The following is a 21,067-nucleotide window of genomic DNA, read 5'->3' as shown; positions in this document are numbered from 1 at the left end:
ATATAAAAAATTATATATATATATATTAAAATAAAAAAAATAAAAGTTAATTAAATAAAACTTATTTTTTAATCATGTTCTTTAGCCGGTGTCACTGGTGCTAGGGGTCCCACTTTCACCCTCCTCCTGGTCAAGATATAAGAAAGCAAATAGAGACTTGCTTTCACTCCCCTGATACGCTCACCTCCTAGTAGTTACATCACTTGCCACCCGACCCCTATATCAGCCTGCGAATTAAGAAACCACGCAGCAAGCGGAGCGGTTCGCTGTATATGATGGTAACCACACCGCGAGTGGCCAGATCTCCAATCAGAGAAAGCCAAAAAAAAAAAAAAAGCTCGACACGGAAGGAGATAAGGAGCCAAGGTGGAGGAAACCAAGCAAAGGAATGGACTATAATGACTAAGTTTGCGACAAATAATCTACAAAATTATCTGTCTGAAGGAAGGAAGATGAATGGATTGCCTGGTGGTGGTCCCCACCTGTCATGAAGAAGGTTGGTGTGCCAATAGCGAGGGGTTGTGAGATTACTTGTTGAAATTGTTGTTGCTATAACTTGTGAGGGCCCCAAGGAAAGCAGGAGACGTCTTTTCTCTGGAAAAAAAAAACTGCTACTTTTTCATGCTCGTTTTGGAGAGCGGCGGTTTTGGAAGAAGGAAACTCGGTTCCTCTGTCTCCCCGTCCCTCCCTCGCTCTCTCTCTCTGTCTCCCTCTCTACAGGACACTGACTTGGTCTTTAAATTGGCTCTGCTTCGAGGCTGAATCAACAACTACTTAGGCCCTGCGAGCCCCGTAGCAGTTTCAGCAGGGCTGGACTGCTCCCTATGCTGATCATAGAGTGAGAAGGGGACTACAAGGAGAGGGGGAAGGAAAAGGAAAGGAGCGATCTTGATGGGTTTTTAGTAGTTGTTGGGTGGGGATGAAGTGCAAAGGTGCGATCTTTATGGGTTTTTCGTCGTAAAGTTTGGATTTTTTTGTCTTTTCGGTAATACGTACTGATATTTTTGGTCTTTATTGGATTTTTCCTCCCTTGTTTTTTACTGTAATTTGGTTTGGTCTGCTAGTGGGTTTTGATGGGTCGGTCAGGCGGTGTTAGATTCTAGAGGGAAAGAGTCGCCGCAGAGGAAAATCTTAGAGAAGTGTGAAGAATTTTAGTTGTTCTTTGTATTTATGGCTGCTAGTTGATCTTTGTGTAGCCAAAAAAAAAAGGTTGTCTTTTTTATTGGTGTGAGATAACTTTTTTCCAACAAAATCTGTCTACTTTTTTTGAATTTGATGTTTCTTTGTGCGAAGGCTTGGGTTTTGTTTAGTATTTCAGGTGCAGTAGATAAAATAAACGAGTGGCTTGGTAATTTTATATTAGATTTCTGGTTTTCTTTTAGGAGTTTATAGCAATTGGATATTCCTTTGAAGTTTAGGAGGGCCTTGCTGAACTAGGAAAGAGGGAGTATTAGAGGGGATTCTGTTGGTTTTGTAATTATAGCTCCTCTTTTTCTCCTGTTCTTCTCGTATAAGATCTTAAACATCCAGTTTCATCTGTTCTAAAACTCTGAATCATAGGCACTGAGGAGGTCTTTATCAAAGCAACCCCTAAAAGGGGAAACAGAAGAAAGAATAAAAAGGAGACCTTTGGGTCTTTTCTGTTATCTTGTATATGGTTGCTCACCTCTGATGAGCAGCACTGAGGAGGATTCTCGAACCAGCCTAGGTGAGCTTATGGGTTTCATACTTGTTGTCTTAATTCCAATTGAGTTGCTGTTGTTTGTTTCTCATTCACCTTTTGAAGATAGAAAAAAGTTACAGAAAGAGAGAAGATTGAGAAGACCCAAGTCTTTTATTTTCTTCTACTTTTTGTTCCATTTACTCTCTATATGAAGTATTAAATCTTTTTCTCTTGCCATTGCAGTTCTCTTTTTATGCTTCTGAGATCAAAGATTCCAAGACATTACATTGAGGAGGAGGTTTAGAGCAGCTAGCAACAACTAAGACCTCATGTCTGATAACACTTGCCTTCCGTCTCCCACTGCCAATAATAAGAGGCCCACAGCTTCCTCTCTCTTCCCCTCTCCAAGGCTCTTTTCAGGTTTTTCTCCAAAGGGTCCCTCAGACTGTGAGGCTGCCATGAGCCCAACCTCCATACTAGAAACCAAACCCTTCTCTGCTATTGGGAACCCCTTTTTCACTGGTGGGAACCAAAGAAGGTCCATCAGAGATGCTACTGCTCCCACCTCTGCTAATCGGAGCAGACATCACCCTTGGGACAACGGAGACTCAAAAGCCATTGGACTTGGCCTTGTGGATGCTCTCAACAATGAAAAAATTGATAAGCAGGCCTGTAAGCCAGAGAGTAGGATGGTGCTGTTTGGCTCGCAGCTTAAACTTCAGATTCCTCCTATCCAATCCAGTTCCTTTTCGCCATCCCGTTCAATCGAGTCTCCTCATTCACCAATAGAATTTGGCATCAAGACTAAGAATTCCCAGTTGGCTTTGTACTCTCCTGCCCGGAGATCTCCAATGGGGTCGACCAACATGGAAGCTATTGTGCTAACTTCTTCTCCTCGCCTTTTTACGGGCTGCCTTACTCCTAGTGAGATGGAGCTCTCAGAGGACTATACTTGTGTGATCTCTCATGGTCCGAACCCAAGGACCACTCACATATTTGACAATTGCATTGTGGAGAGCTGTGGTGATGGAGTTGTTGCTTTGAGGAAGGAAAACAGGCCCTTGGCTAATAATTCAGGCTATACTTCAGATGATTTCTTGAGCTTCTGCTATGCTTGCAGGAAGAATCTGGGGCAGGGGAAAGACATTTTCGTGTATACGTAAGTATGCTAATTTTAACATAATCTTCTCTTAGCTGTCATGCTGCTGAGAATACTTGTGGTTGCTTTTTAATCTAGTTATAGTGCTTATAACTTGGTACTCTATTTAGGAAAACTCTGCCATGGAATTTCTTTTATAAGCTAGACTTCTATGGAGTTGTAAGACCATCACAGCCTGGATTTAACCTGTCACATATAATGAAAAATCTGCTTTTTTTCTAGTATAGTTCTGAAATTTATAGCTTGTTTTACATTGGCCATATGCACTGTTAGTTGGTATGCTCATGTTCATTATTGGCTGATGCAGACTTTTAATCCTTTCTTGCTTTAGGATCCAAGAATAGTGAACTTTAGATTTTTTTTGCCATGTGGAAGTCATGTTGAGATCCCACTTGAGATTCTCACTCCATTTGATCATGATGGGGTGCAAAAATTTCTGGGCAGGCATTGCATGTAACCCTTGATCACAACTTTTTTTCTTCTCCACAATCAAGAACTTAATAAGCTTGTGCCTCAAGTTGGGGTTATGTCGAAAGTGACCTACATTTTATTCTGGTGTTCTTCTGCTTGATTTTAAATCCATGGATGTTGTAATTTGCTTGACTGTCTTGGTATCTTATCTATGTGACATTCCTCCTTTTTTGTGTTCACAACATAATTTTCTATCTGAATTGCCAAATTGCCGTTAGGTTCCATGTTCATGTACATCTCAATTGTACTTTAGTAAAGGTCTAGATACCACAATCCATTGTCTCTTTAATTTGTTTTTGAGGACCTATGCGGGCATGCGTTTAGTCCCACATCAGCTATGCATTTGGTAGATCTTGGGTATTTATACAAGGCTAAGGAACCCAAATAATACCTTCTGGTTAGTCTCTTTGGGTGGGTCCTGTATTGTTACAAATGGTATCGGAGTGGATCCGGCTCATGGCCCATGTGAACTAGGGGACATTGTAGCACGGGCCCGTTTGGGCTGAGCACAGGCCGATTGTGGTATTTGTGATTAGATTTGTGGTATTTGTGATTGGATTTGAATCAATTCAGACCCTTAGCTTGGCAAGGATGCCATGGCTTAAACGGAGACAATTCGTGCGGGTATGTATTTAGTTCCACGTTGGTTATGTATTGGGTAGATCTTGGGTACTTATACAGGACTGAGGAACCCAAATAATATCTTCTGGCTAGCTTTTTTGGGTGAGGTCCTGGGTTGTTACAGTGTCTCTCTTTGTTTACTAGTATTTCCTTCTCCTAAATTGGGAAGAGTTTATGACACAGCGTGACAACTTAGGTGCTTTTATTTTTTCTTTCAGAGGTGAAAAGGCATTCTGCAGCCGTGAGTGCCGTGACCAGGAGATGCTGTTTGACGAAGAGATGGAGAAGTGCTCAGGAGACCTCTCAGATTCCCTCTAGAAGGTAACCTTTTTTGGCGTGCTATCTTCCTTCTAACGGATGAGAGAAATCCATAAGCAGCATCCATAAGCAGCCTCAGACGAGTGTTCTGGTTGCTTCTTATTATAAATTTCTTTGAGTTATTATGTAGTTTTCAGTATTATGAAAAATTATCTTGTTATATATTTTTTTCTGGGTCTTCTTTTCCCTTCTTCATCAGTTTCTTTTCTGCTGCCAATAGAAGAGGCTGGTGGTGAGTTATATTGTAGAGACAATATACTGGTTGCTGCTGGACTTTTCGACATTTTTTGGCTGAGAAATTTATGAATTCCAGATTTATGTTTTTTATTACTGATATCTGTTACAGTGGAAAATCCTTGTCAAGATAATTTGCAATCTCTGCTCCTGCTGGCCAATCATGACAGTAAGAAGTGGGTAGCATAATCAATTTAGCAGTATGCCAGTATCCATTGAATAGGATGAAAATTATGCACTACACACCATCATCTTACATATGTCTAATTATATATGTGAAATAGTATGCGTCGATGCATTTGATATTAAATAATCGGCTATGTTACCATGAGTTGCTTTGTCCTATTAGATTGTCTTATTATAAAAAAATGTCTTATTATAACAAAGAATTAAGTGAATATCTTTCTGTACGTCCTCTCCTTAGGGTATGTTTTCATTCAATTAAACAATTAATCAGATATTTTATTGAGGCATTAAAACAAACACACTTTGTATCATACAAACTAAGTAGAATTTATATATGTGTATCTGTTTAGTTACAGAATAGATGACGTAACATTCTGATGTTTAAGTGTGCAAGGGACACCTTTATCTGGGCACTCACTATAAAGCTAATATGTGCAAGCGTTATCAAGACCAAGATTATGGACGATTTTTTTTTTTTTTTGAGTTTAAAATGGAGTTAGATAGACTTGTAATAGAGCATAAATCCTTTCTAGAGATTTAATCTGCTGAGTTTGATTTAATATGGTGTAGAACTCATGTAAAACATATTTTGCACTTCAAGTGTACTTAAATTCTAACATAAATAATTTCAGCAGATTTCACAGTATATGTACAATAAATTTAATACTAAAGGTGCTCTCTATTCAATATCAAATGGTTTGCTTAGGCAATAGATTGAGCATCTATTTTATGAACTTTTCTTGCATAGTATATGCCATGATGTATCTATCTAAATTATAGAATGAATGAGGTAGTCTCCAAATATGTAAGTACATGAGGCATCTTGTCTACATGCTTAGCATAAGTTAATCCACTTAGGCATCTTATGACCAAGACAACGAGCATTTTTCTTTCTTTATATTTATTTTTCTTTGGAACAGAAGTAAAAGACCTTTCAAGGAAACCAGAGGTAAAAACTAAATATATGAAGGGAGCTGTTGCAATGAATGCTTGAACTTTGACTAAATGTCAAGCATAGTTTACAATAACCCCTAAAATTGTTTGCATTTTGACATGGGGTCAATACCACTATCATGCTTGGTCATCAAACTTAGTAGTTTACCGTGAGTCTGGAAACTTAACATTCATAATGGTCCAGTTCATCCAACTAAATGAGATGCACATTTTTTTTTTTGTTACAAAAAGGGACTAGACTTAACATGCATGTACTAAACTAAAGTATTAGGACTCGTTTGGTTCGCGGAAAGACTTTTTTCTTACTGGAATGTTTTTTCTGGAAAGATGATTCTTGAGAATATGATGTCTGAGAAAATGGTTTTGGCATGTTTGGTTGATCATGGAAAAGTGGCACATTCCAGAGTGGCTTATGTTTGGTTGAGCATCTACTTTTCTGAAAAAGTTGTATGAAATACGTATTACACCTTTAATAAAGGAGAAAACTTTATCGATGGATTTTGAAAGTAGCTTTTCCATTTCCTCTATAGGTTTTTCTTTCCAATGAAACATGGGAATCTTATTGCCATGGGAATACTACTTTTTCATCTCTCTTCTTTGAAAACTCTAACCAAACAAGAGGCATTTCTTTGTTTTTTTCATTGACCACACTTTCTCCCTTTTTTTTCTTGCGAACAAACAAGTCCTTAGATTAAAATAAGCCAGGAAACTTAACATTCATAATAATCCAGTTCATCCAACTATAGGACATGCGCTTTTTTATGTTTTTTTCGATAGAAAGGGGCTAGATGCCAACATGACATGCACCTCCAATGGATGTTTTTTTAAATCCTGATGCTATGGAAGAGAAGCTTAAAGAACTGGCCTTAGAAAACTTTGAATGAGAAAAACGCTTCTTTTATAGTAGGCTAGCAGCTTGGGTAGTTGGCACAGGTTATGGGATAGCTCAAGCCCGCTAGATAGAATGCTGAGCTATGTAATCTTTACCCCAACCAAATTGACCATAAATCTGTCCCAGATTTCAACCTGATTAATAGCAACTAGCAAGTAAGTCCTGCAGGAGTTGGCAATTGGGAGATTCAAGGGTGTTCTCTCTTTACAATTTGTGGATGATACCATTTTATTTTGTGAGCTCATTTGCATGCCTCCCATTCATTATTTACCATTATGAATGCCTTTAAAGCTTGAAGGTTAATTTGGCTATAAGTGTTTGGTTTTCCATCTTTAGGACTTTTTGGAGAAGATGACTCCAATCCAGAGTGCTTGGCAGTTCTATCCAATTGCAATGTGTTAAATGTTGTGCATATTACGAGTGTTTCTTTAAAGTGAGTGGTTACCACTAATTTACAAGAATCTAGATTGTGGGTGGAAACATAGAGTTTTTTCATCTGCTGGTATCCTCATTTTGTCACATGCCTGTTTTCTTAAACATCTTGTTTAGTTGCTACATAGGCAAGATGAGCTTTTATTTGGAAGGGAAACAATGTGGTGGGTAGTGTCACGCCCCAGATCCGGAGCATGACATGGCCGTGCTACCGTAGGGTATTGCCTACAATAACACGAAGCCCACAATAAAATTCATATACAGCATGATAAAATTTGTCCAATTTCATTCACTAAACAAAAAGAAACGCCTACATAGCATTAAAATTTAACATATGAATTCATAGACATAACTACACTTATTGCTAGCTTGCAACTATGCTTTAAGCTTTATTCTTTTATCCTTCATTTATTTATTCTTCTCCGCTCCTAGCAACTTTAATTATCCAAAACAAAAAAATAAATAAATAGATGAATAAGCTTTGCGGTTCACTAAGTAACCATGCACTACCTTACCGGATCAAGATTAAATTTTTACATAATTCAATGCATCATTTGAAAAGTAGAATTATACTGTAAAATAAAACATTTCATAATCATAATAACAAGCTGTCGCAACAAACCAATCATGTATGCACAAATCATGCAAGTTTATTAATCTAATGATGCAATTTAAAATATCCATAATCGTCAAATGTTTGCCATTTATCCATACTTTTAATCAAAACAGTGCTCAGATTTTTGTGCTACGGTCACTATAATTCCATGACTGGGTCGTCTTCGTAATCGATAAAATCTCATAGTTTATATTCGTTACCAACTTTAACCTGTTGGCAGATGGCCGTTTTTGTTTGATACTAGCTTTAGGTGTCGATTGGCCTCCATTTCTAAAGGCGGTCATACTATCTGAGAGCTCGTAAAATATTTCATATTTTTCATAAATCATACCTTTATAAATAGGTAGAAAATGCTAAATAGCGTCACAAAAGTTTAAAATGCATAATCATGCCACATATATTATTTTTATGCAATTTTTCATAAACATAATCCGTACGTAAATTATTTACAATAAAGTATTCAGTAAGGATGCTATTTGGCTAAAATATGGAACATTTACAATCATATGCTTGATCCTAAATTTTAAGAGAATGAAAAGCCCATCACATCACTATAATTTATATTTTAATTTTAGAGAACATAATTCATGCATAAATTATCTACAGTAAAGCATAATGAATTATTCATAAATCATGGATGAAAAACTAATTACATCACTATATTTATATTTCGCAATGCATATAATTTAAATAATTCAAAAATTAGTAAGGTTCGTGCTAGGGTCACTTACCACTGTTCGCCCAAAAATCACTAGGTTCAGTTGGGCAAATTTGCTGCACCTATCAAAATTATTTAAAAATAAATTACTTGTTATTCACTATTTAAAATTTAAATATAAATTAAGAACCTCTAAGCAACCCGAAATGGACTTGAGCAGGCCTCAAGTCTCGATTGGGTAAATCGGACTAGGATCTACAAATTAGGTAAAGAGAGAATGGTTGCACCCAGAAGGGAACTTCTCTCTCATTTTTTAATTTATATATTTATTTATTTAATTATTATTATTATTATTTTATTTTTTCTCTCTCTTTTTTTCTTCTCTTATTCTCTCTCTCTCTCTCTCTCTCTCTCTCTCTCTCTCTCTCTTTCTTTCTTCTTCATCGCCCGTTCCCCTTTTCTTAGGTGGAGAGAGGAGGTCAGAACCCGCCCCACCAAGATATAGGGGTGGGGAGGAAAAGGGGCCTCCGGCCTAAATAGCGCTGCGGTCGAGGATCGCAACGCTCAGTGGAACGACCACCGGGTAAGTGGTCTTCCACTTTTTTTCCCGCTTTCTTCTTTTTCCTTCTCTTTCTCTTTTCTTTTCTTCTTTTCTTCTCTTCTTTTCTTTTTTTCTTCTCTTCTTCTTTATCGTTCTCCCCTCATCTCCTAGGAGGGGAAAGGCGAGAGCCTGCCCCACCGAGGGAGGGGAGGAAGGGCCTCCGGCCCGACGGCGTCTTCAGCCGAGTACCGGCGGCGCTGCGGCCGAGGAACCACCGATAAGTGGTCTCCCCCCTTCTTCTTCTTCTCTTCTTTTTTCTTTTCTTTTTTTTTCTTATCTCGGCAACCCCTTGGCCGGATTATGGCCATTGCCGTTTCGATTCGGAGGAGGGGGAGACAGGGGAGGAGATGGAGGGGCTTACCTTGCTCCGGAGGGGTTGTGGCGACGAATCCGGTGGCACAAAGGCAGGGCATAGTAAGCCAAGCAGAGAAAGGAAGAAGGGAAGGGAGAAAGGAAAGGAAGGAGAGGAGAACGGAGAGAGATGGAGGAGGAAGAAGGGTTCAGTGAGCCCAAGCAGATGGGGAGGGAAGAAATAGAGGGAGGAGATTGTGAATTCCGCGATCTCCTCATGCTATTCTTTCAAAATCGGTGCCCGCCGGAAAGGAAAGAAGAGGGGCAGAGCTCCGGCCATGTTGCGCGGCTCTGCCTCCCTTGCGGCGAGGATCATAGCCATCTCCACCCAGCTGGCCATGAACAGGGTGTCATGGGTAGTGGTTTTTGTTTATAAAACAGGAATTGGTTTATAAATCCTTAGGTTAAGGTGACTGTGATCATAGATCCGAGATTTTAGTTTGGTTTTATTCAGAAGTTGGTACGGAAGATATTTCCGAAAAGAGAAGAGATAGGAAGAGTACCCTTTGAGATCTTATCACCAAGAAGCATCATTCTTTGGAAGTTTTATAACCTAAATCCAATTCTCATTTTTGGAAGGGAAGCCTTAAGATTGCAGATGGTTTTCATTGTGGTACTAATTGTATTATTGGTAATGGCTGATGGTCTCTTTGGAAGGGTAGACTGTTGGAAGATTTGCCTAGTATTGATCTATTTTCATATGTATTTTCTCTACAATTAAATGATGAAGGTACAGTGGTGCTGACAGATTGTTATAATGGAACATTTCAGGTAGCTCTAATGAGGAATATCAGTGAGCAGCAATTTGTTGATTATCTATAACTCAATTTTTTGGAATGGGTGAATCTTTCTTCAAATGGGAATGGTTCTGAATGGAGGTGTTGTTCACACATTATCATTTTCTCTTTATTTTATTTTTTTTTGCCCTTTTAAGATTCTCGAACATGGCTGGATCAGTGATGGTCGGACATTTGCAATTTGAAAGACTTTTGTGGCGAAGAATGTTAGAACATTAGTTGGTGGGTGCAAGGTACAGACTATTTAGTTTCTATAGGTGTGAGTCTAATCATGTGCATAATTCCTGTATAAATTGGTCAGGTCAGGTTTCCAATTTTTCTTGAGGTATATCAGTGTATCCAGATAGAACTTATGGTTAGCATGGCACAAAGCAATAAGAAAAAGGTTAAGAGTGGGTTTTAATATTCTTGTCATTGCTTATGTTTGTTGGATTGGGAGAAAGAAATTGATGCCTCACATGACAATTTTTTCACATGTTCAATACCACTCTATTTGTGGATGTAGAGGTAATGAGGAAGAGAGGATACATGGAGAGATGGTACACTCCCATTCACTTTATATTTTTCTCTTAGGATGATTCACCAGAATGGTATATAGATGTATCGTGACTTTTTAATACAGCACTCCGAATTGATAACTGTTAAATACTTGCATGAACTATAAATGTAGCCACTTGAAAACTCTAAAAGGCACTACTTGAAATCTCTAAAAGATTTTTCAGGTAAATTCTACTCATTTAGGACTCTACTTATGCATAGATGTAATTAATACTCTAATGAAAACTTAATTTATTTTAATGTTCAGCATGCACTTTCTTTTGATTAAGTCAAATAACTAGGTAGCTTAGTATTGCTTTTTTTTTTTTTTCTGATTGTAAGGGAGGCTAAGAACCACCCAAAGCTTTATTATAAGAAATTTATTTACAGAGTAGGATATACATGGAGTCTAAGAGAAGTTCAGGAGTTCAAGATACGAACGAAAACTATCAAAGCTTCCTGTTAAAGCCAAGAACAAAAGAAGAATGTAGGAGAACAGAACCAAAAAATAAGTTCAAGATCGCATGTTGAACAGTTTTCCAGCCAATTTTGCAAAACCTAAGAGTTCCTTGTCATTGCAGAGAAGAGACCAATCTTTATATAACTGCAGGATGTTCCATTTCACCTGTTCTGCTGGGGAGCTTCTGTTGAGGAAGCATAGCATTGCCGAATTGAAGTACAGTGTTCAATTGCACTTATGACTAACTTTAGTATATGCTTGATTGGAAGTGCATTCTACCACAGCAAAAGCATCATACAAGCTAAATTTTATGAATTTACTTCTAAAACATAGAAGAGATCTCATGGTATAATTTGCTAATGGAAAGGGAAGGGGAAAAAGGAAAAACAGATTTCAAAGAAAATAAAAGCCCGAGTAAACTTTCTTTCAGAACTTGCATATATTTGAATATAAAGTAGCCACGACATTATAAACTGCCAAAGGGAAAAAAGAAAATGCTCTTAGAAAGTGAGAGTAAAAATCTATAGCCAGGTCTAACCAACCCAGAACTATAGACTAAAAAAGAAGAACACGATCTAACCCCCCATTGGATCAAGTTGCTCTTCGGGAAGTCCCTGCAGGAAGAGAAGAACTAAATATGCTTGTCTAATGAAGCCAAATACAAAATGAATGCTCTCCTCCTTGTTTAAACTATCCAACTCTTCCTGAAACCAAAAATTTGCAATCTTTTGTTTGTCGTCATGTTGTGCCTGGAATGGGAGCTTCTGCATCTCTTGACAAGTGAGCACGGTAACATATTCTAGGGAAGGGATATAAATTACATGACCACAAATGCTCTGCAATCTTGGTAATGCAACCAAGACTAGTCTCCTGAGCCTACGCAGGATGGGGCTCACCTCTTCTCTTTCTATTTCTGGGACTCAAGCCAGTTTCATCCTCTGCATGACCAATTGCTCCATACCAAAGCAAACCATCAATCTTAGCTCAGTAGGGCATGGAAGTCCTTGCAGCCAATTAACATTTTTCAACTTGTGACATGAGGTAATCCCGAAATGTTGAAGCCTTTGAAAGAGCTCCCTTGTTTGCGGTCCCCTCCAAATAATACCCTTAACTCCCAATGATTATAGAGCTGGAGGATCTCTAGTCTTTGTAGATGAGGATGCTTTGGTTCCCCTATAGCCCTGCTTACATTTGCCACCACCTCCTCCTAGGCATTGCAACTTGGAGGCATCCCAAGGTTCTATAGCCTAACTGCTGAAGTTAAAAGGGTGGTCTCTATTTGTAAATCATTTATACCAAGCCATGTTTTGCTTGGATGAGATATTCTTTGAAGCGCTTGAAGCATTGCGCAGAGTGAGAGTAGCCCCTCCGTCAAGGGTAGCGAGGGGATGCAGGTGTGGGATTCTACTCTGGTAGGGTATTTTGTTGGCCCTAAACCGTCTTCATTGATCAAGAAGGAAATCCAAAAGGAACTCGAGTTTTTGGTGCGATCGCTCGGGAATTGAGACAGGCTCTCACTCTAAGAGCTTGTCAGCAATCCCCATGTAAGTGAACTCTTCTCGACCTACCTGCCCATATAGAGATACATCTGGTACCCGTAGCTTCGATGATGGGCGAGGTTCTCGACAATTACAAATGGTATCAAAGTAGATCCGGTTATGATCCATGCGGTCTTTTTGGGGCTGGGCTGATATTTCTGATTAGACTTATGGTATTTATGAATGGATATGGATCCTTAGCCTTGCGAGGACTCTAGAGCTTAAACAGGAGTGAGAGGATCTGTGTGGGCATGTGTTTAGATCCACATCAGTTATGCTTTATGTAGATTTTGGGTTCCGAAATAGGATTATATTTAAAAAATTTAAATAATACCTTCCAGCTAGTTTTTTTGGTGAAGACCTCAGTTGTTGCACCCATGAGGTATTGTGGATTGATGTACTATATCTTAGAAATGCAAATGCTTTAGTTTTGAGATTTGCCTCAATTCAGTGGATAATGGTAATATGTTTGCATTGGACGGGTTAACATATTGAGTTCAACTAGAGAGGTGGTATCCGCCGGAGGCTCCGTGGGGCTAGTGTGAGGTAGATCCAAGATGTCACAGGTGGCATGCATTTAAGAGCCCATGTGGATCTTCAAGATTCTGTTTGATTGAAGGCTTAAGGTTGAGAGTTTGGGACAGTGAAGAGGTTGCTGGCGTAGACCACCTAAGTGATACTTAGTGAAATTAGTAAAGTTGATGTTTTGGAATAGTTTAGATACATATTAATCTTAGATTCATGCAAGGATCATTAATATATTCATGTACTTATCCATCTTTACATTTTGCTATAATGTCTGTTTATTTTTCTGTGCAGTTTTAATTACATACAATTAATGTAAACGTATGTAATAGAAGTCTTCATAAAGCCTATAAAATACTTCTCTATTAGTTGTATTTGGAAACATAACCACAAATTGATTGTTCTCCATCTTTGTATTGAGTTGTTTTAATTAATTGTTCACACTTATTCATCTTTGGAGTTCTTTGTGTGTAGTTTCCTTTTTTTTTTCACATTGTGGTTGGCGGTCTTGTGCTAGCGTGACTTTTGTTGCACTATCCTTTTCTACAATATTTGTTCTGCCACTGCCATTTCTCTTCTGCTGTCAATGCTTCTCTCAACCTTGTTCTTGCTTTAACAATTCATCTCTTCGTCTTCCTCCCACACTGTGAAGCCATCCATAGTGCTAGTTCTTGCATAACATGATGCATTTTCTCTTCCATTTTTACTAGACTCCAATGTCCATGCTTCCATCCAAAGTCTCATTTATGCAATCAAAATTATCTATCAAATCTAGCCACATTAAACACATTATAAGATCATTGGCAGTGCCATGGTTTCCGCCTCTAGCTGTTCTACTTCGATCCTGTAATCTGCCTCCATGATGCCTCCCACCTGTTCAGATCTTGCAGCGATCACCACCTTCTGTTTTCTCCCAAAGGCCATCGATCGACGAGCAAAAAAAAAAAATTCATTCAGAAGTTCTAGATGGCTTCTTTCTCTGAATTTGATGACATTCCTAGACCCTCTTCTATGTCCTTTCGGAGCTTCTCCAATTGCAGGTCCTTTGATGCCACAAACCAAATCTCATGATCAAACCCAAATTTCCATTGCTAAGTAATGAATTGTTGAGTCTAGTCATGAGAGTAATCTTCCCCATTCTGCTCACTCCCCATGTCTCCAAAATTCTCACTATGCCAACTTTGAGGTAGCCATGAACCCTCTTTAGATTTAATCAAAACCCGAGATGCTAGGAGTTTCTGTTAACAGGCTCCAAAAATATTGTTGTGTTATGCAAAGAAGTTAGATCTATGATTCATAGGGCAAATAGAGATATATACAACAAACAAGGATTTACATGGTTTAGTCTGCGATCAATGTCCATGGATGAAGAAGATTAGAGAAAGCTCGCTAATGGTAGAGGACTACAACAAAGAGAAACTCCCAATACAAAATCTCTCCTATGTCTCAGCTAGACTTTTGGATCATGCAAAGACTTGTAGCCTAATTGAGCCATTTATAGCTAAACTAGCCCTGAATTTGACCAACTCCATTCTTAGCATCTACTTGACCATGGTCGAAATAGTTCGGAGTTTGCACTATAGGGTTCTTTTCCACCTAGTTACCCACTCCAGCCCAATTTGATAATCCTACAACCAAAAATACCCTTTAGTAGGTATGTGGAATAGGGCTGCTTCCCCTAACAACACAACTACAACTGGCATTCTGAAAAATCCATGAATCAGCAAAGATCGTCGTTGAAAATGAAACAAAAATCATTTCAAATCATTCCCGGCAAAGGAACTGAACAAGATCAATTTCTGTATTCGAATTTCATAAGAGGATCCGATTTCAGAGTCGAGGTTAAAGAGTCAAGATGCAGAGGAACCACCGCCCAAAGGTGCCTTTAAAGGTAAGGCCGGTAGTAGGTGGCTAATGTTTGAGCAGAGAAATGAAGAAGTGACGTCCAAGCCCGTGGTCGCAATGTCGCCTCCACGCAAGCCCTCGGTCACTGAGCCGACCTCGTCTGCTCGGAAGGACACAACTCCGGCCAGCCTTCCGAGTTCTACCCTCGCTACCACAAAGATCACTACCCAACCACCGCTCAAGGGTACCCCCGCTCCCCAACTGAGCAAAATGGAGCAAATTCGGTTGAGGACCCGGAAGATGAGGGAAAGGAGAGAGAAGAAAAGGGAAGGTTCTGCTGAGACTCAAGTCCCCCTGCCGGAGCTCCCCGAACCTGAAGTGGACCTAGTCCTCTTTGAAGGAAAAGAATTTGACCTAGAAGAATGAGTCTGGGATGAAAGCCCTTCCCACCTCCTTTGAAGATCAAGTTTTTTTCTATGTTGTGGAATCGGTTCTATCTAAATCCCTCCCTGAGACTGGAAAAGGAACTACGGGCTACCAACAACACTGAGGAGTCCAGATGACTCATTTACAGAATCGAAGGAAACTGGAAGAATGAGAGAGTCCAGCTAAAGACGGATCTAGACTCGGAACTTGCCATAAGATTGATTTTTGTGGTGGCTTCAAATCCTGTCCCTTAATCGGCAAAACCCCATCTGACTTCTTGGCCCCCAAGAAAGATTTTTCCTATCCTAATTAAGCCGTTTGATTTCTGACCATAAGATTCAAGGTTTGCTTTCTCTTGAAGTATCTTGGACATCCAAGTATGCTATTCCATCACACTTAAAATGGGTCAATCAAATGCTTTCACAATCTGAAAGAACTCCCTAAAACCTCTAACATGCACCATCCATTCCACCCATTCTCCCTTACAAGAACCCTCCAAAGAATTATGAAAATCATATAAAATACATGTAGAAATTAAGAAACATCACCATAACTCTATTGAAATACTTGTCATATCTCTTCATTTTGCCTCGGGACAACAGGGTGAACCATCCATTTGTCACGCCCCAAAATTGAGACATAATATAGTTATGCTATCAAGAGGTACAACTAAAGATAATACGAAGCTAATATTACATTTAGCTTTCAAATTCAACTCAAAATATAATAAATAGGAATCCAAATTCATTATCATTAAAAAAAACAATACTGGTTTAGAGCGTCTAAATCCAAACATAAATACCCAACCCATAAATTGCAATACTTAGAAAAATTATGAAACTATAAATCCATGACCAATTAAAGAACTAAAACCTTGCTACATAATCACCAAGCTTATCAGTGCGGACTCCAAGCCTGGACCATCCTTCGTCCTCACTAACTTTATCCATTTGGAGAGAGAGAGAGAGAAATAAAGATATGTGAGCGGCACAGCTCAGTAAGTAAAACTTACACTATCTTACTGGATCATGCATACATTTTTCTATATCCATGCATCATTTAAGAAAAATAATAGTTATTATAAAAGTAATCATTTCATAGTACAATATATTATAATGCCAATCATGTATGCATAAATCATCCATATTTCACAAACTTGGTTCCAGGTTTATTTTGCAAATAATTTTATAATTTATTCTTTTATCATTTAGCCACATCATAGTTCAAAATATTACTTACGAATATTCATGCTACAATTATTTTATACCTATGATAGGGTCGTGTTCGTAATCGACAAAGATTCATGTTTCATATGTCAAGTTTATACCCGCTAGCGGGGCCTGTGTTCGTAAGGATGCCAGTTCCGGATGTCAATTTTTTCAGATGATAGCCTTTCAAATACGTATATCTTTTTCTTAAAACATGCATATAAATAAATAAAAAATATTAAATGGCATAATCAGATTCATATTTCATAACAAAACTATTTTTTTAAACATTCATGGAACTATTTTTCATAATAAAACATGATTTTCATAACGCATATGCTGATCCATAATTTTAAAAAATATATATAATATTTTTACAAGCAAATGTTATGCAAAAAAAACATGATAATTTTAAAAAATAAATAAGAAGTATAAGATTTATTTACTTCTTTTGTCTTAAACTACCAGATTTTGCTAGGCGACTCTACTAGACCTATTTAAAATATTAACAACAATATTAATTTCTATTTAATAACTTTAATAAAATAATAAGAGAAGTCTTGATTGGGCATATAGTGGTTTTGAGTGGGTCAGGTCTAGATGATTCATTCAATGAATCAAAGGACACAGATTCAATAAAGGCCAACATTAATCCACAAAGTTCATCAATAGAAGTTTCAGGAACATTTAATAGGGCCAGAATGATCGGTCCAATAGGCTGTCTGGGCACCAGGGCAGTTCAGAGTCTCTTTGTAGGATCAAATTTAAGTCCATAGAATTAGATCATTTAGAGAGAGAAAGAGAGAGAAGAGAGAGAAGGAGAAGGATGGCTTTCTCTCTCCTCTTCTTATCATCTTCTTCTTCTTTCTACAAAGACTCATATCATCAACCTCATGAACAGAGAAGAAAGAGCAGACTCGGCTGATGAGGGTGGTCCGGCGAGGTGGCAGCTAGTGATGTTGGTGGCAGGTGGTAGCCGGCAATGGTTGGGGAAAGAGCCATGCTTGGCCAAAACAGAGAAAGAAAGGGAGAGGGGCAATGCCCCAGCTGCCTCGGTGGCAGCCCCTACAGCCTTAGGAAACTTCGACGAGGGAAAAGGACTCATCGGCAAGGGGTGTGGATGGCGGTTGTCGGTCGGCGGTGGTGATTTCCAGCAGAATCCGACAAGAAGAGAGGGGGTGGCTCTCGAAATAGGGCACTCGAACTAGAGGAAAAATGAAGGGCTTCGGGTGGTGGTGCTTGGTTGAGATGGCATGCCAACCACTAGAGAGAAAGAAGGAAGGACGTGAGTGGTGAGGGATCAATCGAAGGGGAGGGGTTTAAATAGAGATTTTGGGGGAGAAGATAAGGTCGGCCTGACGGCGGTAACGTCGGTCGTTTGTCAGTTGGCAACAAGCCTAACGGCTAACCGTCGTTGGCACCGACCTTGCGGAAGCAGCGTCAGCCATCCTTTGCAGCCTTATCTCTGACGAACAGGGCATCGGGTGAAGGAACGCAGTTCCTTTGTTCCAAGCCAAAAAAAATTTTGAATTTTTTTTCCGATTGAAATCAGTGGGCCTTGCCGACTTCAATCTAGGACGGGCCCAATTGGGCCGGCTCTCACACCATTTATGCCTTCAAGCCTTTGATCTAGCACCCCACACTATTCTAATTTGATTTCCGGTACTTCTGCTACCTCTCTACTACCTTCGGGAGCCGTTAACCAAGAATGCAAGAGATCTACAGTAATACCTTAAGGGGCTGGGCCCATAGGGGCCTCTTCTTTTTCTACACGAATTGTCTCCGACAGCCCATCTAATTGAAGCTATCATATTCTTCCTTCTTTATTTTGATTACTATATGATGCTTTTCTGCTTACTTTTTCATTTACTGCTCATGTATCCCTAATTTGCTCGATGAATGAAGCCATTCTTTGATTACATCTTGCCTATTTAGCTTTTCCATTGCTTTGTTTTACTTTGTATGATCCCTTTTGATTGGAATCATATTTCTTTTTGCTTGGATAATTAGTGGAGAAAATATGTCTCAAAGCCCCTTGTTTTTCTCTCCTAAAATAGTCTCCTTAAACACTCTAAATCTATAGACAAGCTTTCACATTTTGAATAGGAGTTTGTTGCTTCAACTTCGTCAGCAGGCCTCTTCATATTTTCACCTTTTGCATTCCCAAATGTTATTCTACTTTCTCTTAGAAAAGATCGGTCGCCTCTCTTTTGATGTCCGCATAATTGCTAGTGGGGCATATACCTCACGGAGGCTAAGAAATTTGGGAGACTGAAGGAAATTCTGTCCTTACAATTTGTGGACGGCACTGATTTACTTTTTAAGCCAACGATACTGTAGATTTTTTGTCTCACCGACGTTGGTCAGGACAGTTATTGTGTGAAGTGAGGGTGCGTTTGCAGAAGTAAAAATGTTATTCTAATTCAGTTGCAGAAGCATTCAGCAATAGTTACCTACAGATAAGAGACAACTTATGGTATTCTCGCCATTGGGATTGCGCGAGATAGAAATTAGCATTTTTTAATAATGCAAAAAGTAAAATAGCATACTTTTCTTTTTTTTTGAAAATTCAAATAATTATAAAAGAGAAAAATATAAATGTAAAAAAAATCTAATGTACTAGAATCAAGAAAGCAAACTAAAGCTACCAAGGCGGTAGCATAGATGGAACGGGGCTTGTTTCCACCGGGCTAGTCTAGGTTCGAAACGCGCGAGCATCAATTAAATTTGAGGACCGGATGCTTTACGTCTGGACGCTTTCGATGAGAGTGCTACTGATACTGAGGTGGCGTTGGGATGATGCACTCACATGTGGATGTTGATCCCAGTGGAGGGAGCCCACAGATCGGAAAGGGTACGCAGAAACTTGCGGCATGCATCGAACATTCTCTGGTGGAAAGGGGGCCCAATGGGGATTAGCTACCAAGGCGGTAGCATAGATGGAACAAGGCTTGTTTCCACCGGGCTGGTCCAGGTTCGAAACGCGCGAGCATCGATTAAATTTGGGGACCGGATGCCTTACGCCTGGACGCTTTCGATGGAAGTGCTACTGATACTGAGGTGGCGTTGGGATAATGCACTCACATGTGGATGTTGATCCCAGTGGAGGGAGCCCACGGATCAAAAAGGGTACGCAGAAACTTGCGGCATGCATCGAACATTCTCTGGTGGAAAGGGGGCCCAATCCCCCCCCCCCCCCCCCCCCCAATTCTCACACCTTATAAGCATTTTGGATGCAGAAATAGGTTTTTTTTTTGTTACAGCGGCAGTTCACACCCTATGGATATGGATACGACCAAAAAAATCAGAAAACAACATGGCAGAAAAAGAAGTCGGCAATCTGTCACCCTCCATCCACACAAAACCACCAGAGTGATGGGCCGCATAGGAGGTAACCTAATCAGCTACTCCATTCGCTTCTCTATAGGTATATGTGGCCTGATGGGCATCACACACCTGCAGCAATCTGCGAATATCGAGGAGCAGTGGCCTACCCTCCCCCGCACGACTCCGACCCCGGATCCAATCGATCACCGTAGCTGAGTCGCCCTCTAGAATAAGCCGATGTACACCCAAAGTCCGACGGGCAAAAGAGATGCCCTCCCAGACTGCTCTGAGCTCAGCACACACCACCGAGGCATCGAAGATCCGTTGACCACCTGTCGCCACTAGTCTGGACTCATGATCTCTGATGACAAAATCTACACCTCCACATCTCCCATCGTCCGCCACGCTACCATCAAAATTTATCTTGAGAAAGCCAGAGGTTGGGTTCCTTACCATCAGAACTGTAAAATCGGTCCCACGGTACTCTAGCTATCGTGGAGCCTAAAAGGCGAGCGTCTTAGTGTGGGTTTTTCACGTAGTCCTCAACCTAGGAGGCTAAATGATAAGATTCGTCAGGTATGACTGGATGCCTGGATCAGACAGGAAAAACTCTTGCTGGATCTCAGGATGAAGTCCTTTTCTAAGTCTTTCAATCCTCTGCAGCTCAACCTCAATGAGGTTATCATATTTCTAATTGTCAAGACCTCGAACTCATCAATATATTCGTAGACTAAAAAGCTACATTGCTTGAAGAGCATCTATTACTATTGTGCATGATAAGATCGCAAGAAATGCTCTTGAAGCGTTCTCTTCGTGTGTTCCCCAATGGCAACTGGGGGCTTACAGGTCATCACATGATTTAGGTCTAGGGTCTCTCGCCAAAGGCAAGCAGAACTCTTGAGCTTGGACATCACAGATTGGACTTTTCTTGGCTTCGGAATGTTGTGCCAGGCAAAATAATCATCAATAGAAAGGATCCAATCTTGGAAGGAAGCTAGATCGGCATGCCCATTGTAGTCACTAACCTCCAAATGAAATGCTTAGAGATTTATTCAAAAGTCTCAATGGTCATCATCATCACCATCCTAGTTCACAGATCCTGGAGAGGGTGATATATATATATATGTCTGAACATCAAGCTGATAGGTGACCATTGTTGCTTTTAGTTGCTCAACTCGGCTGTCGATGTCTCTGGTGGGTTGCAACATGTTTGTGGCTGAAGAAGATGATGGTGCTGAAGGTTCCAAG

The 21,067-nt window shown here is 39.7% G+C and overlaps 1 protein-coding gene across 8 annotated transcripts; it reads left to right on the top strand.

The window, feature by feature from the left end:
- The first annotated feature begins 565 nt into the window (after positions 1-565).
- LOC103696099 (FCS-Like Zinc finger 8-like) lies at positions 566-13,337 on the top strand. 8 transcript variants are annotated; one of them, XM_088714504.2, is made up of 5 exons: positions 627-932; positions 1,561-1,708; positions 1,907-2,822; positions 4,133-4,235; positions 10,881-13,337. In XM_088714504.2, exons 3-4 carry the CDS (start codon positions 1,993-1,995, stop codon positions 4,230-4,232), a joined length of 930 nt encoding a protein of 309 aa, XP_088570630.1. In that variant the 5' UTR covers positions 627-932; positions 1,561-1,708; positions 1,907-1,992; the 3' UTR covers positions 4,233-4,235; positions 10,881-13,337. The 8 variants fall into 8 exon arrangements, with proteins under 8 accessions (XP_008775848.1, XP_088570630.1, XP_088570629.1 ...); XM_088714503.2 differs by lacking the exon at positions 10,881-13,337 and adding an exon at positions 9,928-10,358; XM_008777626.6 differs by lacking the exon at positions 10,881-13,337 and having other exon boundaries at positions 566-932; positions 4,133-4,562.
- The last annotated feature ends 7,730 nt before the right edge of the window (positions 13,338-21,067 follow it).

This window comes from Phoenix dactylifera, chromosome 18 (assembly GCF_051530095.1).
Source record: "Phoenix dactylifera cultivar Ajwa chromosome 18, Ajwa_hap1_PhDact_Kaust_v1.1, whole genome shotgun sequence".
NCBI lineage: Eukaryota > Viridiplantae > Streptophyta > Magnoliopsida > Arecales > Arecaceae > Phoenix > Phoenix dactylifera.
The sequence above is the reverse complement of the archived record's forward strand: the minus strand, read 5'-3'. Positions and strand labels throughout refer to the sequence as shown.